Raw genomic sequence first — 19,243 nt, 5'->3', positions numbered from 1 at the left:
ATAGCAATTCTTGACAAAGCAAAAAATTAAAAATTGAGTGAATTTTAGATGGTTGATACTGGAGGGAATATTTGTGACCTGAATGGAGCAAAGACATAGATTGGACTCCATAGTAAAAGCAGAGCCATTTTATGAGCAATATTTTGGACCACAAGAAGAAGTGAGAATAAGTAAAAAAGAACAGGTCAAGCAATGAGAGGAAGCCACAGGAGAGAGGAATATACAACAAAAAGAAGATGAAAAAGATTTGGAGGAAATAGGCAAGAGAAGAGGCAATGCTGATTTATATCCAGGTTTTATTAGGCTTCTTCGGCATGAACTTATAAACACTCAAAGTAAAGCTTGTATCAAATCTGTGAATTGCATTTCTCCCACTATCTTTATCCTTCGCTCGCAACATCCACATGCTCACCCATCCTCCAATCCAAAATAGCAGTTTGTCTCTGTAGCCAATACGGTTGATAAATGACTGCTGCCAATACCCAGCATAATTACCCTCCTGTCCATGCTAGTTATCAGGATCTGTCTACTACTAACAGCTGATAAATGGCTGCTGCCTTGGCTGATGTCATCCACCAGCATCCACAGCTCCATGTCGGGTGTGCAATGTCATGCTCCCTGGCCTAAATGCCAGCTGCAACCCGGCTGGCTCATCAGATACAATACAAGGGTGTCTCTTGTCTCCACTATTATTTATATTGACATTGGAAGTATTAAATAGAAATATTAGACAAGATATAGAGATAAAAGGCACAGAAATAAAAAAGGAAAAGTATCAACTGCAGGGATTTGCAGATGACTTCATTTTTGTCTTGGAAGATCCACAAGAAACAGGGCCTAAATTATTTTTTTTTTAAAGAATATAGAGAAGTAGCAGGGCTGAAAATAAACAGAAAACTAAGATATTAGTAAAAAATCTTACACATAGCCAGGAAAAAGCTAACGAAGAAAATAGATATTCAAATTACAAAAAAAGTAAAATACTTAATAGATTCAGCTGACAGCAAGATGTGTAACCATAAAGGAAAATAATTTTCTGTCACATGTGCCTCCATTTAAAACCTAAGAAAGGAAAACCCCAACTCCATGTTGATAGAGAAAGGTACTTTTACTAAGTATGAACTGATAACAATAAAAGAAAAGCAAGATCTGAGGCTAAAGACGTGAAAATTGCAGATGACAGATTGTTAGTGTTGGAAGGGACCTTGTAGGGACCTTGTAGTCCAACCTCCTGCTCAAGCAGAGTCCCTATACCATTTCGGACAAATGGCAGTCCAATCTCCTTTTGAAAGTCTCAAGTTTTAGAGCTCTCGCAACCTCCATAGACAAGCTGTTCAATTGGTTGATCAGTCTCACCATCAGAAAGTTTCTCCTTAATTCTATATTGAATCTTTCCTTGGTCAGTTTCCATCCATTATTCCTGGAATGAGACTTTTCGCCGCCTCCTGTTGGCCACGCCTGTTTCGTCTCCAGACTTTCACCTCCAACTCTTAGGCACTGCCTTTTCTCCTTTGTTGAAAGGGCCCTAGCTGGCTGAAAGCATCCTAGCTGTTTGGCCCAGCCCTTCTATCACATCCCTCCTGTCACAGCCGCTTAGTCGCAGGCCTTTCCCTGAACGGGCAAAAAAACCCATTCACCCTGGGCTTTTGGGCGCATGGGACACTTTGCTACCAGCCAATTAGAGGAGCAAGAACTCTCCCTCTAGTTTGCATGAGTGTTTTCAAGCCTTCCTCTTCCCCATTCGCTCTCTACTTGTCCTGTAGTTTGCATGATGTCCCTTCACCTTTCCTCTCACTGGAATGAGGGAGAAGGTGGTGGGATTGTTTAGAGTGGAGGGAACCAGAATGGAAGATTTGGGAAGGATTGGAAACTAGTGGACACATAGGGCATAAAAGGGATGAATCTCCTCTCTCGCTGGAATAAGGGAGAAAGTGGTGGGATTGTTCAGAGTGGAGGGGATCAGAAGGTCTGGGAAGGTTGGAAACCCTCCGTGACAGAAAGAAAGTGTTGGGACAGGTTGTAAACTAGTGGACACATAGAGAGCAAGAGGAAAGTTCCATGCAAACTAGCAGGAGAGCTCTTGCTCCTCTGATTGGTTGATGGCAAAGTGTCTCGTGTGCCCAAAAGCCTGGGGTGAATGGGGTTTTGTGCCTGTTCAGAGAAAGGCATGTGATTAAGCAGTTGTGATAGGAGGGGTTGTGACGGAAAGGCTGACCCAAACAGCTAGGGCCTTTTCAGTGAAGGAGCAGAGCCCAATAGTCGGAAGGCTGGAGACCAATCAGGCTAGGGGGAGACGAAATGTCCCATTTCAAAAATTACATATTGAAAGGATTCTCAAATCCCTCCCCCTCAAGGATCCTGGCTAAATGTCCCCATCGTGTGATGTGGGGGTTCATCTTCAGGTGGTGCCATCCATCTAGTATGGAGGCTGACACTATCATAAATTGTTGCAACAAATTCAAATAGAAAAATGGAAAAATCTGCAATTATCATTCTACAATCAAATAACTACAATCAAAATGAACATATTGCCAAGATTATTGTATTTATTTCAAACAAATCCCATAAACGGAAAAATATTTTGATGAACTTAACAAAATAATACATTTATTTATTTATTTCGACTTATGCCGCCCATTCCCAAAGGACATAAATATATTTCGAAAGGGGGGAAAGCGATTATTAGCTTTAAAATGTTGCAAGGTTTAAAAAGTAGAAGACGTTTTGGGTTACCACATTGGGAATTGTAGTGTCAGGCTGCTGTACAGTGTTCCCTCGATTTCCGCTGGGGATGCGTTCCAAGACCACCCGCGAAAGTCGAATTTCCGCGAAGTAGAGATGCGGAAGTAAATACACCATTTTTGGCTATGGACAGTATCACAAGCCTTCCCTTAACACTTTAAACCCCTAAATTACCATTTTCCATTCCCTTAACAACCATTTACTCACTGTTATTACTGGTACTCACCATTGAATAAGACACTTAGTGATCCTGATATTTATAAACATAATTATTTATTAACAATAATTATTTTTTTTGTTATTTATTTGCAAAAATTATTAGTTTGGCGATGACATACGATGTCATCGGGTGGGAAAAACCGTGGTATAGGGAAAAAAACCGCAAAGTATTTTTTAATTAATATTTTTTGAAAAACCGTGGTATAGGCTATTCGCGAAGTTCGAACCCGCGAAAATCGAGGGAACACTGTATTAACATGGATGAAAGAATGGATTGTATTGAGGCATAAAAGGTTATTTATTTTGGAAGGACATGATCTGCAATTGAGTTGGCATGCATTTTTGTGGTATAGGAAAAATAAGATACATGGTTATTTTCAAAGACATTACATAAGAAATGTTAGAATGGGAGAAAATTAAAGAGCAACATTATTTGAGGATACCAGTTTGGCTTTCAACAATGGAAATACTGATTCACCCAAATGAGAAATATTGTTAGATACAAAACTATCTTGAATGAAAAGGGGGAACTCAAAACTAAACAAGAACTGAGTGATCAAGGAATCAATATGGCATGGTATTCACAAGTGCAGATACATTCTAAAGATGCTAAATTATATGGCTTTTATAAAGAATTAACAGAATTAGATAAGATACTGACAGGAACAGAGGAAAGATTGATAAAGAAATTGTACAGCTTACTTATTGGGTAGAAAATTGGAAGAATAAGAAGTAAGGAGACGATGGCATGGGCAAAAAAATTTGGTCACACAATAGAATCAGACAAATGGGATAGGAATTATTGATACACGGATAAAAATAAAATTTGTATTAAATGATAAAAAGAAAATTTGTATAAAATGTTTTATAGATCAGTGTTTCCCAACCTTGGCAACTTGAAGATAACTGTACTTCAACTCCCAGAATTCCCCAGCCAGCATTCGCTGGCTGGGGAATTCTGGGAGTTGAAGTCCAAATATCTTCAAGTTGCCAAGATTGGGAATCACTGTTATAGATGGCACGTTACACCGGTGAGGTTGGCAAAGATGTTTAAAGATAAGTCAGCTAAATGTTGGAAGTGCCATCAGACACCTGGGTCTTATTATGATATGTGGTGGACATGTGTAGAAGCAAAAAAATATTGGCCAAAAATACATACATGGTTTGAAAAGACGATAAAACAGCACATAGATTTAAAATCAGAAATACTTCTGTTGGGGATCTTACCTAAAATCTATAGTAAAGAAAACATATACCGTATATACTCGAGTATAAGTCGAGTTTTTCAGCACCAAAAATGTGCTGAAAATCCGACATCGACTTATATTCGAGTCACTTATGGCGCTCAGGCACTGTGATGGCTTGAGCGCCAGCAAGGACTCCAGTTCGGAGCAAAGGACGCCCGCGGGACACTGGCAGGCATTGGCAGCTCAGATGAGCGAACTATGCAGGGACAGGGCAGGTGCTACCTCTCCATGGATGAAGCAAAGACAGGCGCTCTCGAAGTGCTCGGTGAAAGCACTCTTGCATTTGCTTCGCTGAGAGCGCTTTCGCCGAGCACTTCGGTAGCACCTGCCCCTCCCCTCCTGCAGCCTCTTCACTGTCAGAGCTCAGCAAAAGCGTTCTCAGTGAAGGGGCTGCAGGAGGGGCAGGCCAGGCGCTCCCAAAGCACTCGGCGAAAGCCCTCTCGCAGCCCCTTCACATCCATGCCCGACATCCACCGCTGCTGAATCGCGACCTGGCAGTGTGGGGGTAGGGGCTCCAAGTAGGCAGCAATCACAAAGGAAGGTGATTGTGTCTGCGGAGGCACCTCCCCCGGCCACTCAGGGATTCCTTGCTGCAATCCCAGCCACTCAGCTTTTTAAAAAACTGAACGGCTGGGATTGCAGCAAGGAATTTTTCCAAAAGAAAATTACTGGAGTGGGTGGTGGGGGGGTTTCCTCTGAAATGGCTGGAGCAAGGGGTGAATGGGAGCGCGTGGTCCTCGCCAGCCACCCATCTGCCAGGACTTCACTTTCTACCTGCCCCGTGCCAAGGCTCCTGACAGGTGAAAAATCTTTTGCCAGGTAAGCTACGGATTCCACTGAAGAAATTTTAGAGAATACTCAAAATGATTCTTCATTTGCTTTGTAACCTTAAATAAAAACCAGTACAGTATTAACTGTAATTTACCAAGGGGGAGGGGGGAGATGCTAGGAAGGAAGAAGGAAGAAGGAAGACAGACAGAAAAGAAAAACAGATAGATAGGAAAGAAAGGGAGGAAGGAAGGAAGGAAGGAAGAGGAAGGAAGGAAGGAAGACAGAAAGAAAAAGCAAGATGGTAGGAAGGAAGGGGGACAGACAAAGAACGATGGTAAGGTAGGAAGTAAGGAAGACAGACAAAAAAGGAAAGGAGGGGAGGGACAAAAGAAGGAAAGAGGAAGGAAGGAAGACAGACAGACAGAAAAAGAAGGGGGGAGGAAACAAGGACAGAAGAAGGAAGGAAGGAAGGAGAGAGAAAGAAAGACCTATGACTACAATTGAGCCCAAAATTTTGCTTGTTAAGTAAAAGTGTTGTTAAGTGAGAATCACCACATTTTACTCAATCCATGACATTTCCTAGCTCTAACAATGTGTAAACTAGGGAAGTACCGGTACATCTGAAGGCAAGTGTAATGTAATTAAATAGTATATTTTGGATGTTCAGTAATAGTAAATAGAGAGGGAAATTGTATCTCTTTGAGGCAAGGAGAGGCCAGGTACCCTAACCCTAACCCAAACCAATGGGAGCAGCGGGGGATTGAGGTAAGTACTTGTATTTTTGTTTGCCTATACCTGCCTTGGGGAGACATATACCTGTTTACATTGTTTTAAACTTACAGAGCTAGTTTACTGGTTTTCTTTGAAATAAATATTCTAAAATATTTAATCTACTGATGCCTCAATTGATGTAATTTTATTGGCTTCCATTTTTATAAGTACACTGCATTTTCCACCCTTGACTTATACTCAAGTCAATAAATTTTCTCAGTTTTTGTGGCAAAAGTAAGTGCCTCAGCTTATAATCAGGTCGACTTATACTCGAGTATATACAGTATTAAATTATTCACATTTCAACTGCAGCTAGAATTGTATTAGCACAACATTGAAAAAGAGAAGAGATCCCTGCTGGGATCTGATGGGTAGGCGATTAGGAAAGTATTAGAATGTGCATAAATGAATAGATTAACCATAGCAATTAAGGAGAAAGAACAAACTGGATATTATATGATATGGGAATTATTCTCCACTGCATCTGGAAGGAGAGTCCAACATGGGTAGTTTACCAATCCTATTGGTAGAGACTGAGTTAATTATTTACATATTAATTGAGTACCGCCCCCTTGTATCCCGCATGAGCTCAGTTTTAAAAACTCAGTCCAAGTGTAGAGACTGCTGAGTTTTTGCTCTTAGAATAAAATTGTGATTTAACTTGTTTTAAATTGTTTAAAACTTACTTGTTTAATGTTTTTCTCTTTTCCAGATGGTGTTGAAGACTGGGAAGGGGTCTCTGCCCTCCGCGGGCACCACCCCCAATGACACTCCTTAGGGGTCCTTTTCCCCCCGCGGGAATTGCCCCAGAGAGGAGCACCTCAGCCTGGGGTCCCTGGCCTCCGAGGCCAAACTAAGGCTGCGAGCTGAAGGTGGGGGGGTCCGCCCACCCATCCCCCACTGGGAGGCTCGACATCGATCCCGGAGCCCGGCAGCGCTCCTGAGAAGCCTGATCAGCTGTTCGGCGGCTAAAGGAAAAAAGCCACCGCCGCAGCCGCTACAGCAGCACTAACGCCGAGGTCTCCAGGCTCTGGAGCAACTAAGAAGGCGAGCCAGGAGGAAACCCTGGCAGAGACCCTCAGCAGGCGGCAGGGCGAGGAGCGGCTAGCCCAAGGACCGCGGACCGGCATGGGCGCTGCCATTTTGGAAGCCGGCATCGCCCGGCGCGAAAGAGCGCGAAAGCGCTAATTTCCAGCGGCATTAGGCGCGAAAGGACTGACTGACCCTAGTGCGCCGGCGCAGGAGGCTGGAAAGCCTGGGCGCCATTTTTGGAATGAGACCTGATGAGGCAGTTTGGCCTTTGGTGCACGGAGCATCTACTGAAAAGAGCATTACCGTGAGTACAATGGAGGAGTCCGGGAAGGACAATGTCAGCTCCCCCACCATTAAAGAAAAGGGCAAAGGGAAGGCTAAAGACAAGTCCAAAGCCTCCCACTCCTCCACTTCAAGTTCCTCGTTGAAGGAGGCTGAGAAGCGAATTAAGGCCCTAGAACAAAAGCTGGAAGAAGCCCTTCACCCCCCACCTTCAGGATTGCCTCTAACACAAAGGCAACCGCTAACCCCTGATCTGATGACCGCCCAGTCTACCTTGGGAGCTACAGGGATCATGGATAAAGGGGATTAGTCCCCTGAACGACAATTGCCACCCCTATCTCAGGTCATGCCATCACCTGGCACATCCTGGACCAGGCCAGGGTCTGCAGGCCTCTCAATCCGAAGCCTACAATGACCCTCAGCTACGTTTACCCCCACAGCGGCTGGCCTAAGGGGTCCATCTGGTTCATGGCAACAGATGCCACCTGACCTGCAGGAGATGATCTCCAACGCATACTCACAAGGCATTGCAACGGGGGTGCAACAATGTGCTAGACAACCTGAACAGGCTCAAACGAGGAACCCTTGGTCGGTACCGCCACCTTCGGGCATGGGGTCCTTGATGGAGGAACCACAAATGGATGACAGCGACAGAGAATATGATTTATCTGAGGATGAGACAGCGCCAGAACAACCACCAGCAGTAGGCCTCTTTAAACCAACGCTGTTCAGAACCCTGCTCTACAAGGCCAAGCAGGTAATGAACCTATCCGGCGCGCCCAAGGCAGCCGAGGCGGACACAATCAAAACATCGGCTACCCTCCTCAAGGAGCCTCAACCCGAAACCGACCACATCCCAGCTTCAGAGATTTTCATGGAAGGAGTCAAGCGCCCTTGGCAGCATCCTGCAGCGGCACAAGGACCCTCGAACCTCGAGTGGAAGTTTTACACCTTCGATGAGGAGGTAGAGAAACTCCTTGAGTTCCCGCCAATTGACCAGCCGGTAGTGACCCTCGTCTCCAGCACCCTGGTACCCTCAGAGGCTGGTGACAGCCTGAAGCCAGAGGATAGGAAGGTGGAGACATTGTTGCGCAAGGCACATCAGATGTCCGGCTGGGGATTCAGAGCAGCTGCCACGGCGTCATTCTTTAACAGAGCGTCGATTATGTCGTTGCAGGAAATGCAATCTCGACTCAGACCTGAGGATGGTTGCCTCCGCCAAGATCTGAGCAAGCTGTTAGCAGCAGTGGAGTTCTCTGCAGACGCCACTCTCCATGCGACAAAATTTTCAACTAGAAGCATGGCAACCACTCTGTCATCACGCCGCCTCCTCTGGTTGAGGAACTGGCAGGTGGACCTAAAATCTAAGTGGCGTCTAGCCTCGAGCCCCTTCCAGGGTTCTATGCTTTTTGGGGAAAGTTTGGAGAAAGTCCTCATTGAGGACAGAGACAAAAGGAAAGTACTTCCCAAGGCCAATAGAAGGCAGGACCGTAAGTCCATTCCATATACTAGGCACCAGAACCCTCGCTGGGAAGCTTCCTCCGGAACGGGGCAGGCCCAGAGATCCTTTACGCAAGGCCAATATAGTCAATACAACCAGCCGGCCTTTCAATCAGATAGAGGATCCTTACAGGACAGACCCCGAAGCTATCAACAATAGAGCAGGCCTTTTCGAGGTAGCAGCCAGAGAGGGTTCCGTCGTACCAAATGACTCTACTCGGCTGCCACTAGGAGGGAAACTCCTACATTTCAGTTCCTACTGGCGAATCACCTCATCCGACAAATGGGCCTTAGCCACCGTTTTGCAAGGTCTCCGGTTGGAGTTCGTCCATCTTCCACCCAACCGTTTCATTCATTGTCCCGTAGTGCGGGACCCACAAAGGAAACTACAACTGCGCAAGGAGATCACAATTTGTTGGACATTCACGCCATAGAACGGGTACCCTGCCAGGAAGAAGGCAAGGGGTTCTACTCGGTGATCTTTATAGTCCCCAAGGCCTCGGGAGGATGCAGATTAATCCTCAATCTAAAACAATTGAATGTTTTCATAAAATACAGGAGGTTCCAGATGCACTCCTTACAGACAATTCTGGCTTCCTTACGCTCTCAAGACCTATTAACATCCATAGATCTAAAGGAAGCGTACCTACATGTTCCGATCCATCCAGCACATTGGAGGTTTCTTCGCTTTTGCTCCGAGGGGAGACATTTCCAGTACAGGGCCATGCCTTTCGGCCTTTCCTCCGCCCCAAGGACCTTTACCAAACTGTTGGACATTTTGACTGCAGATCTTCGACAGCAGTCAATACGGCTAATGGCATACCTGGACAATATAATTATATTGTCCAGGTCCCCATCAAAAGCCAGAACCGATTTGGACAGGACTATGCAAACACTAGAAGCCCATGGCTTCACAATCAATATGGAGAAGAGTCAACTGTCTCCCACCACAAGACTGCTCCACTTGGGGTCAGTCATCGACACGCTGTCAAACACAGTATCGCTTTCACCGGAAAGGAAACTCAATACACACCAACTGATCTCCGACATCCGGCGCCTCAAGAAGGTGCCATTGGCTCTGCTATCAAAAGTTCTGGGGACCTTGGTATCAGCCATAGGCATCGTACCTTGGGCCAGACACCATATCCGAGATCTACAGTGGTTCTTGCTTCCCGCTCAGAGAACCAAGATGAGCCACTTCCAGAAAAAGGTCTATGTTCCACGGACGGTCAGGGAGTCCCTAGGATGGTGGACATCCCAAGCCTTACACAAGGGCTCCCCATTCCGGCTGCAGGACCCAGTCACTCTTACGACGGACGCCAATCTCTCGGGATGGGGCGCTCACATTGGACACCATATGACTCAAGGACTCTGGTCAGCCAAAGACCTAAACCCAATCAACATAAATTTCCTAGAACTCAGGGCAGTCTTCTTAGCCCTTCAAACGTTCCTCCCATTAGTACAGAACAGACACGTACGGGTGCTGACAGACAATGTCACAACCAGGGCTCATCTAAACCACTAAGGAGGTACGAGGTCACGACGTCTCATGGAGGAGACAAACCGCCTGTTCAATTGGGCCGAGGTGCATCTAGCGTCCTTGACGGTGGAGCACATTGCTGGCATCAGCAATACTCAAGCGGATTGGCTGAGCAGGCCACTCTAGATCCTTCAGAATGGAGATTGGACCCTACCCTTTTTCAGCAGATGGCCCGCAGATTCGGGACCCCTCTAGTAGACCTGTTTGCGACCCATCAGAACACGCAGCTCCCCAGGTTCTACGCACGATTCCAAGAGCCGGGGGCAGAAGGGGTCAATGCACTTTTATCCCCTTGGCCACCCGGGCTACTCTACGCCTTTCCCCCGACGAATCTCATACCCAGGGTGGTGGAGAAGATTCTGGAGGAGAGGGCAGAAGTGTTGCTGGTGGCTCCACATTGGCCACGTCGCCCGTGGTTCTCCGACCTGGTGTCACTGTTGGTGGCACCTCCGTGGAGAATCCCGGATCAAGTCGTATCTCTCAGCCAGGGGAATCTACAACATCCGGATCCCCAGTGGCTACATCTAACTGTGTGGCACTTGAGAGGAGCCGACTAAAACAACAAAAATTACCAGAGAAGGTCATCGATACAATGCAAGCAGCACGACGTCCATCCACCTCAAGAATTTACCAAGCAACTTGGCAAACCTTTTGTAAATTTTGTGAGGAACATCACTTGAACCCGAAAGAGGCATCGGTGATTGCAGTGTTAGAGTTCCTACAAGCGGGAATGGAACGGGGACTAGCCCCTAATACCCTAAAGAGACAGGTGGCGGCCCTCTCGACCATGATACAGGTACCAGAGGTACGTTCGTTAGCCTTCCACCCATGGGTGAGAGACTTCATACGAGGGGCCACAAACAAGCATAACCCGCCGGTTCGAAGGTTTCCGTCATGGGACCTCGTATTGGTACTCAAGGCATTGACAAAGCCACCGTTTGAACCCTTGAGGTCCATTTTACTACGGCTGCTTTCCATCAAGACAGCATTCTTAGTGGCGATAACATCAGCATGCAGAGTGTCTGAAATATCGGCCCTATCAGTTAGGCCTGACCTCTGCATCTTCTATCCTGACAGAGTTGTGCTGAGACTAGACCCTACCTTTATACCAAAGCTGAATACTACTTTTCATAGGAAACAGGAACTAATACAGTGGAACCCCGACATACGAGCAGCTCTACTTACGAGCTACTCGAGATACGAGCTGGGAGAGTAGAGAAATTTTTGCTCGACTCACGAGCTTCCATTCGGGATACGAGCCGAGAAGAGCCGGCCTGGCTTGCTTTGCTTCCGAGCTGATGCAGAGCCGAATAAAGCGTCACGCCCCTCTGACGCTTTCGGCGGCTTCCGAAGCGATGCTGGGCTCTTTTGCCGCCAAAAGCGTCAGGGGGGCGTGACGCTTTATTCGGCTCTGCAAAGCAAACCAGCCTGGCTCTTCTCCGTTCGTATCCAGCGCTTGGTGAGTCCTTGGCTTCTGCTGGGGGTGGGGGGATCTGAACGCTTTCTGCTGGGGGTGGGGGGATCTGAACGCTCTCCCTGGCTGGGAGCACTTTCGCTGCGAGAGAGGGCTTTCCCGAAAGGGACGGAGAAAGCCCTCTCTCGCAGCGAAAGTGCTCCCAGCCAGGAGGCTGCGAGAGAGGGCTTTCTCCGCCCTTTCGAGAAAGCGCGCCTGTCTGAAAAGATCGCCGCCGGTCTGGTGGGGTTTTGCAGCAACCTCCAAGCAACCTGGGCTCGGAGGTTGCTGCAAAACCCCACCGGACCGGCGGCGATCTTTTCAGACAGGCGTGCCGATTCTCCGCTTTTAGCAGTGAGCGGAGAATCGGCGCGCCTGTCTGAAAAGCTCGTAGCCGGCATGGGGGGATGTTCCATGCCGGCTACGATCTTTTTAAACAGATGCGCCGATTCGCCGCTCACCCGGAGTGAGCGGAGAATCGGCGCGCCTATCTGAAAAGCTCGTAGCTGGCATGGGGGGATTTTCCATGCCGGCTACGATCTTTTTAAACAGATGCGCCGATTCGCCGCTCACCCGGAGTGAGCGGAGAATCGGCGCGCCTGTCTGAAAAGCTCGTAGCTGGCATGGGGGGATTTTCCATGCCGGCTACGATCTTTTTAAACAGATGCGCCGATTCGCCGCTCACCCGGAGTGAGCGGAGAATCGGCGCGCTTGTCTGAAAAGCTCGTAGCTGGCATGGGGGGATTTTCCATGCCGGCTACGATCTTTTTAAACAGATGCGCCGATTCGCCGCTCACCCGGAGTGAGCGGAGAATCGGCGCGCCTGTCTGAAAAGCTCGTAGCTGGCATGGGGGGATGTTCCATGCCGGCTACGATCTTTTTAAACAGATGCGCCGATTCGCCGCTCACCCGGAGTGAGCGGAGAATCGGCGCGCCTGTCTGAAAAGCTCGTAGCTGGCATGGGGGGATGTTCCATGCCGGCTACGATCTTTTTAAACAGATGCGCCGATTCGCCGCTCACCCGGAGTGAGCGGAGAATCGGCGCGCCTGTCTGAAAAGCTCGTAGCTGGCATGGGGGGATGTTCCATGCCGGCTACGATCTTTTTAAACAGATGCGCCGATTCGCCGCTCACCCGGAGTGAGCGGAGAATCGGCGCGCTTGTCTGAAAAGATCGGAGCCAGCATGGAAAGCCCCCCCATGCCGGCTCCGAAGCACCGGGCACCCCTCAGCCGACGTCTTTTCCCCTCAGCCCTCGGGCTTGCACGCATTAATCACTTTTCCATTGTTTCCTATGGGAAACAATGCTTCGACCTACGAGCTCTTCGACATACGAGGTTCCTTCCGGAACCAATTAATTTCGTATGTCGGGGTTCCACTGTACTACCTGATTTTTGTACTCATGGAAACCATCCATCGGAATTAAGATGGCACAAGATAGACGTCAGGCGAGCACTGAAGATCTTCATCAGGAGGACGGAAACGTTCAGGAAATCTGAACGATTGTTCATTTCATTTTCACACCACAAAATGGGACTTGGACTGTCGTCTAAGTCTATTAGCCGTTGGCTCAAGGACTGTATCTCGGAAGCTTACAAAGCAAGGGACCAGGTCCCACCATTAGGATTGACGGGACACTCATCAAGGAGTGCGGCCACATCGGCCGCATGGTCTACACAAGCATCCATAGAAGATATTTGCAAAGCCGCAACCTGGGCGGCTCCTTCAACCTTTATTAAACATTATGAGTTGGACTTGTTTGCTTCAGCGGACGCAGCATTTGAAAGACGTGTTTTGCAACGAGTTTGTTCTTCCCCAACGTCCCTGACAAGACCTTCTCCCTCCCATGGACCTTAATCTTTGGCATATCCCATGTTGGACTCTCCTTCCAGATGCAGTGGAGAAGGACCGTTGTACCTACCTGAATGGTCTTCTCGCTGCACTGGAAGGAGAGTCCAAACCCACCCCGCACTGCTATGTTCAGGGACGCCGGAGTTGGGGGGAATCTTCTTTAATTGTTGATGGTTGACAATAAAAATTGGTTATCCTCTTACATTGTCTTCGTTTTTAAAACTGAGCTCATGGGGGATACAAGGGGGCGGTACTCAATTAATATGTAAATAATTAACTCAGTCTCTACCAATAGGATTGGTAAACTACCCATGTTGGACTCTCCTTCCAGTGCAGCGAGAAGACCGTTCAGGTAGGTACAACGGTCCTTTTATCAGTGGTTAGATTAGATAATAAAAATGCAAGTTTGAAATAAAAGAAGGAGTTTAAAGAAGAGTAGAAAATATGTTAAGAAAGAGATGTAAACAATATAACTTATGATGATTATTATGCTTAAATTTATTACTATATTTTTATTGGAAGATATGCTAAGAGGGAAAAATGAACAGGTTTATGTTGAGATTTGTTCCTGGCTGGGAAAGCCAATCAAAACATGCTTAGTCAATGAATTTTGTCTGGTGACTCAGCTTGCCAATCAAAGTGAAGTATTGACTGACCATATCCAGAAACTGAGGAAGAAGACGGGCATGGTTTAGTCAATTCTCCATTATACATTGTTGTGAAACATCTCTTGCAAAGTTCTCAAAGTAGCAGAGCACAATTTGTGTGTTCATCTTCTACACGGAAGACTTGGCCATGCAAGCTTCAAAGTTTTGCAAATGATGGAACAGTTTGCAGAAGAATTAAATTTAATGGAATGTAAGGCATATTTGGATTGTGAAGTATGCTAGGTATCTAAATCTAAAGCATTCTCAGTTAGCAAGTTCAGTACAAGACAAATCATGAGAGCTCTAGAGTTATTAAATCAGCTCTGGTTCATGCTGATTTAATTGGACCTATGTAAGCCAGTCTGGGTGGAGCAAAGTATGCACTGGTTATTGTAGATGACTACAGTAGATTTGGGTTTTGCTACTTACTTAAAAGCAAAACAGGTGCCACAGCAATTTTAACAATGGTTAAGTTTTGTAGAGAGAAGGTACAAACAACAGGCATGTCAGTTGCAAACTGACAGAGGTTCTGAATTTATGTCAATAAATTTTCAATAATGGTTGAAACAATTGGGAATAGACACAGATGCACAAATCCTTACACAGCTTCAGAGAATGGAGTGGCTGAAAGGAGGAACGGTGTTTTGCAAAAAATGAAAGACTCATTACTGGAGATTCTGGTAAAAGCAGATCAAATGGGGTGAAGCCATAGTTATTTAGTTAATAAGCTGTGGAGTTCATCCATTAATATGCAATCCATATCAATTGTGGAATTCATCCATATGCAATCCTATATGGGAGAAAGTCATCTCTGGCTCATTTAAGATTTTTTGGAAGTACTGTATGGGTATATATTCCAAAGGCAATCAGAAGAAAGGGGCAACTAAAGGCTAGAAAGTTCAGATTTGTTGGCTATGAGCCAGGCTGAAAAGGTATTGCTTTAGCAATGGAAGCAAAAGGATTATGATTTCAATGTCTGCTAGTTTTGCAGAACAAAATTGGAACAGATGCAAATTCTGAAAATGTCTCCTTTAGTGACAGTGATTCACTTAGTGATGGTGATCCACTTAGTGACAATGAAAGCCAGAAAGGCTTGAAACGCAAGAACAGGCAATGCCACGCAGGTCAGAGCATTGTAACAAGGGAATTCTGCCAGTAAAGTTAAAGTGTGTAATGTGTGATATGCGCCAAGAAACTATAAGGAAGTGTTGGCGTTACCAAAGGTTGAACAAATAAAATGGAAAGAAGCCATGGACAAAGAGATAAAATCCATGGGAGACAATGAGGTGTTTACATCTGTGACTTTACCACAGGGTACCAAAGCTATAGGATGTGAGTGGGTATACAAGAAAAAGATGTTACCCAATAATGAAGTACAGTATAAGGCAAGGTTAGTGGCACAAGGTTTTTCACAACTAAAGAATGTACACTATGATGAGGTGTTTGCACCAATTGTGAAAGGTGAAAGCATAAGACCAGCACTGGTATTGGCAGCAGTTTATAAACATAAAATCTGGCATTTTGATATAACCACTGCATTCCTCAATGCTGATTTAGAAGAAGAAATTTACATGGTTCAAGCACCAGGATATGAAAGTAAAAAGCCTAACATGGTGTATAAATTGAACAAGGCCATTTATGTGCTGAAGCAATCAGTCAGAAATTGGAATATGTGTTTAGATACTGCATTGAAATATCTTGGGTTCAAGAGTTGCAAAGCTGATGGTTGCATATACACTGGAAAGTTAACATTGTCTACTATTAGCATTTCTGGATGATCATTGTTTCATTGCAAAGTATGCATCACAACAAGTAAAAGAATTTGCCACTAAGTTAGAAAAGAAATTTGAATTAAAGAATTTGGGAGAAATAAAGAATTGTCTTGGTGTAGAGATATAAAAAAAACTGAAAATGGTGGTTATATTCTCAATCAAAGAAGAAAAATTGAACAGTTATTAGAGAAATAATGTCTCTAAATACGTATAATGTCACCCTGCTTGCATCTGTGGAATCATGCCCAGCCACCCTGTTTAGGGTGACTCACTCCCTCCTTAATCAGGCGGGAGTTGACGAACTCTTGCAGGGTAGTGCAAGTTTTTAACAAGGACTTTAACAAGTTTTTCGCAGATAAAATCGCTTAGATCCAAACAGACCTTGACTCCAATTGGGATGCAGTGTTGGCTGACGAGTCAGTCAAGATGACAGTGGGCCGTCCTAGTCCACCTGAATAGGAGGAGTTTGACCTGGTAACATCTGATGAAGTGAACAAGGCCATGGGAGCTGTGTGTTCCACCACCTGTTTATTAGACCTGTGGGCCTCCTGGCTGGTTTTGGCCAGCACGGAGATGACACAGAGCTGGGTCCAGGAGATTACCAATGCTTCTTTGAGAGAGGGGTCCTTTCCAGATCCCTACAAGGAGGCACTCATGCACTTCCTCCTCAAGAATTCTTCCCTGGATCCAGCTGTATTTAACAACTATCATCCTGCCTCCAACCTTCCCTTTATGGGGAAGGTTGCTGAGAAGGTGATGTTGCTCCAGTGGTCCTTGGATGAAGCCAATTATCTAGGCCCTCGACAGTCAGGATTCAGGCCCGACTACAGCACAGAAATTGCTTTGGTCACATTGATGGATGATCTCTGGCAGACCTGGGATATGGGGTTTATCCTCTATCTTGGTGCTCCTTGACCTCTCAGCAGTTTTCGATACCACCAACCATGGTATCCTTCTGTGCCGTTTGGAGGGGTTGGTCTTACGGTGATTCTCCTACCTCTCTGGATGGTCACAGTTGGTGCTAGTGGGGGCTCAGAGGTCAACTCCTAGGTCCTTCCCTTGTGGAGTTCCTTGGGTTGGTCCTCTCTCTCCTTCTATTTAATAACCACATGAAACTGTGGAGTGAGATCAGCATGCTGATGATACTTGGTTATACATCACCACCTCATGTCCACTCAGTGAAGCAGTGATATGCCAGTATATGGAAGCTGTTAGGGTCTGGATGGGTGCTAACAGGCTCAAACTCAATCCTGACAAGACAGAGTGGCTGTGGGTTCTGCTTTCCAAGGACACTTTCATCTGTCCATCCATTACCCTGGTGGGGGGTGGGATTTTTGACCCCCTCAAAGAGGGTCCGCATGGCATCGGACTAGACTACCTCCAGGATCACCTTCTGCTGCATGAGTCCCATTGACCGGTTAGGTCCCACAGAGTCAGCTTTCTGTGGGGGGCCCAGCCCTCTGGAATCAGCTCCCCCCAGAGATTCCCACTGCTCCCACCATCCTTGCCATCCTTGTTTGATCAGAAGAGTAGAGGGAGATGTCTAGGATCTGCTAGTGGAAAGCCCCAGAGTTCCTCATCCATGTCTTGACTATGAATGGCAGAGGTTGCAAATGGTACAAATGAGAAAATAGCAGGGAGTCAAGATGGCCAGGAACAAAAAATGGCAGCAGATACTTTTCCAAACATGCTCTTGATTATGAGGAACAGCCAAAAAAGTCTCGTCAGGCAGCCAAAAAGAGGCAGAGTGAAGAGCAGCTTAGCACTAAATTCTCTTCCCATTTTAGCCAGGATCTCAACAATCGCATTGTTGGGAACTGTCCTCCCCCAAAGCAGGTTATGGGCCTAGTTTGATCAAAGTCACTGGATTCCGTGCTTACTAAAAATAATTATCCATTTTTGTTTGTTTTGATACTTTCAGATCAAAATTTCAACCCACCAAGCGCAGAAGGGAAGCCAGTCCCCCAGTATCACGTAACAAGGATTACCAGAGGGCTGATGAGACTGACATGAAAAAGTCCAAACGATAGTTGGAACTAATTTCAGTGGGGATTCAGAGTGGGAGGGAACATTCTCTGCTCTGTAAAGTTTGGGTGGGCTGCATGTGTGTATTTCCAAGATGTAAGTTATAATACACATGTAACATTTTAAACAGCTTTATAAACCATTTGTTTATGAAGATGATATGAATTAGAGGTTTCTTTGTATCTGGAGGAATTTGCTAATGCTTCCAATCCACTTTTCACTAGTGGCTTCTTTAACAGCAATTGTATATAAAACATTTATTTAAAATATATTGTATTTTACTGTGTATGAACATAATGGGAACACTTTATTGAACTGCAACACCTGGTATTATACTATATTGTTTTAACTGGTTATTAAATGTTGTGTTGCCATGCTTAGTACTGGGTAGGACTAGGAGAAGGAAGGGCAAAGCTTATTTGGCTGAGAACATTCTCATGTTCGGGTCAAGTAGATAGGCATAAGGAGAGCTTTGTTACTTCTCTTGTTGTGTTTGTAACTTTCTCTTTGCTAAGAGTTAAAAATGACATTTACATTGTTGAATTCAATGTGCCCTTTCCTTTAGAAATGTATTCTCATTTGTAACATTTCTCCCAGTGTCCCAGCTGCAACATGTACAATAAGAGTTTTCGACAGAAGAGCACATCACCTTTCTGTGGAGCTCTTAATTGTTGATTTTCAAGGACTTTTGTTTGTCCATAGAAAAATGGAAAAATGGAAAACAAAAGAACTGAAAAGATTGGCAATATGCCTACTATATCCACTAGTATTAAAGAAGGGCATAGAATCTGGCTAGTTGTCCAAACTTTTCATTTTACTCTCAAGAACAAATCTTCAATTTGAGTTCCATGTAAAGCTTTTTTATTGTTAATTGCACTTGTCTCTTGCAAATATGTAAGTTGCCAAATATTATGAGATTATTTTAAAATGTTCATATTCATCTTTTATAACTAAAACAAACATTTTTTTGTTGTTGTTGTAGTTGCTGTTTGGGGGTCTTTTGTTGTACTGTGGATATTTCTGTCAAATATTCTAGTTTGTTTCTTATTGAATTTTTATATATAAATTACAAAATGCTTCCAAACTAGAGTCTCAGTATTTGAATTACTAGATTTTTGCATATATTCTAGTCACACTCAAAGATTGTCATCCCAAACATTTCTGAAACTTATTGATATTTATGCAAGTTAAGTACAAGCTGAAATCTTGGTGTTCTGAGCCCAGCAATTTAATGGTGCTTTGTTTTGGATTAGACTCATGAAATAGAAGTTACAGCATAGGATCAATCATGTTCATAGAGAGGTCTATAGGATACAACCAAAATAAAAATGGTGGCCATTACTGCACAGTCAAAACTTTGTCTGATTTTTATGTGCAAAGCTTCAATCACATT

At 45.3% G+C, this 19,243-nt stretch overlaps 1 protein-coding gene across 2 annotated transcripts in view; it reads left to right on the top strand.

Annotated features, from left to right (window-relative positions):
- The window catches only part of LOC139170324 (biorientation of chromosomes in cell division protein 1-like 1), a 34,849-nt gene extending 15,915 nt beyond the window's left edge, over window positions 1–18,934 (top strand). For both annotated transcript variants that reach the window (XM_070757356.1, XM_070757355.1), the window contains exon 6: window positions 17,747–18,934. In XM_070757356.1, the coding sequence (XP_070613457.1) occupies window positions 17,747–17,855 (109 nt within the window). In that variant the 3' untranslated portion in view covers window positions 17,856–18,934. The remainder of the gene's footprint in view (window positions 1–17,746) is intronic.
- The last annotated feature ends 309 nt before the right edge of the window (window positions 18,935–19,243 follow it).

The sequence above is a fragment of the Erythrolamprus reginae genome, chromosome 7 (assembly GCF_031021105.1).
Source record: "Erythrolamprus reginae isolate rEryReg1 chromosome 7, rEryReg1.hap1, whole genome shotgun sequence".
NCBI classification, from domain to species: Eukaryota; Metazoa; Chordata; class Lepidosauria; order Squamata; family Dipsadidae; genus Erythrolamprus; species Erythrolamprus reginae.
Note: the sequence above shows the minus strand (reverse complement) of the source record. Positions and strands in the feature narration are given on the sequence as shown.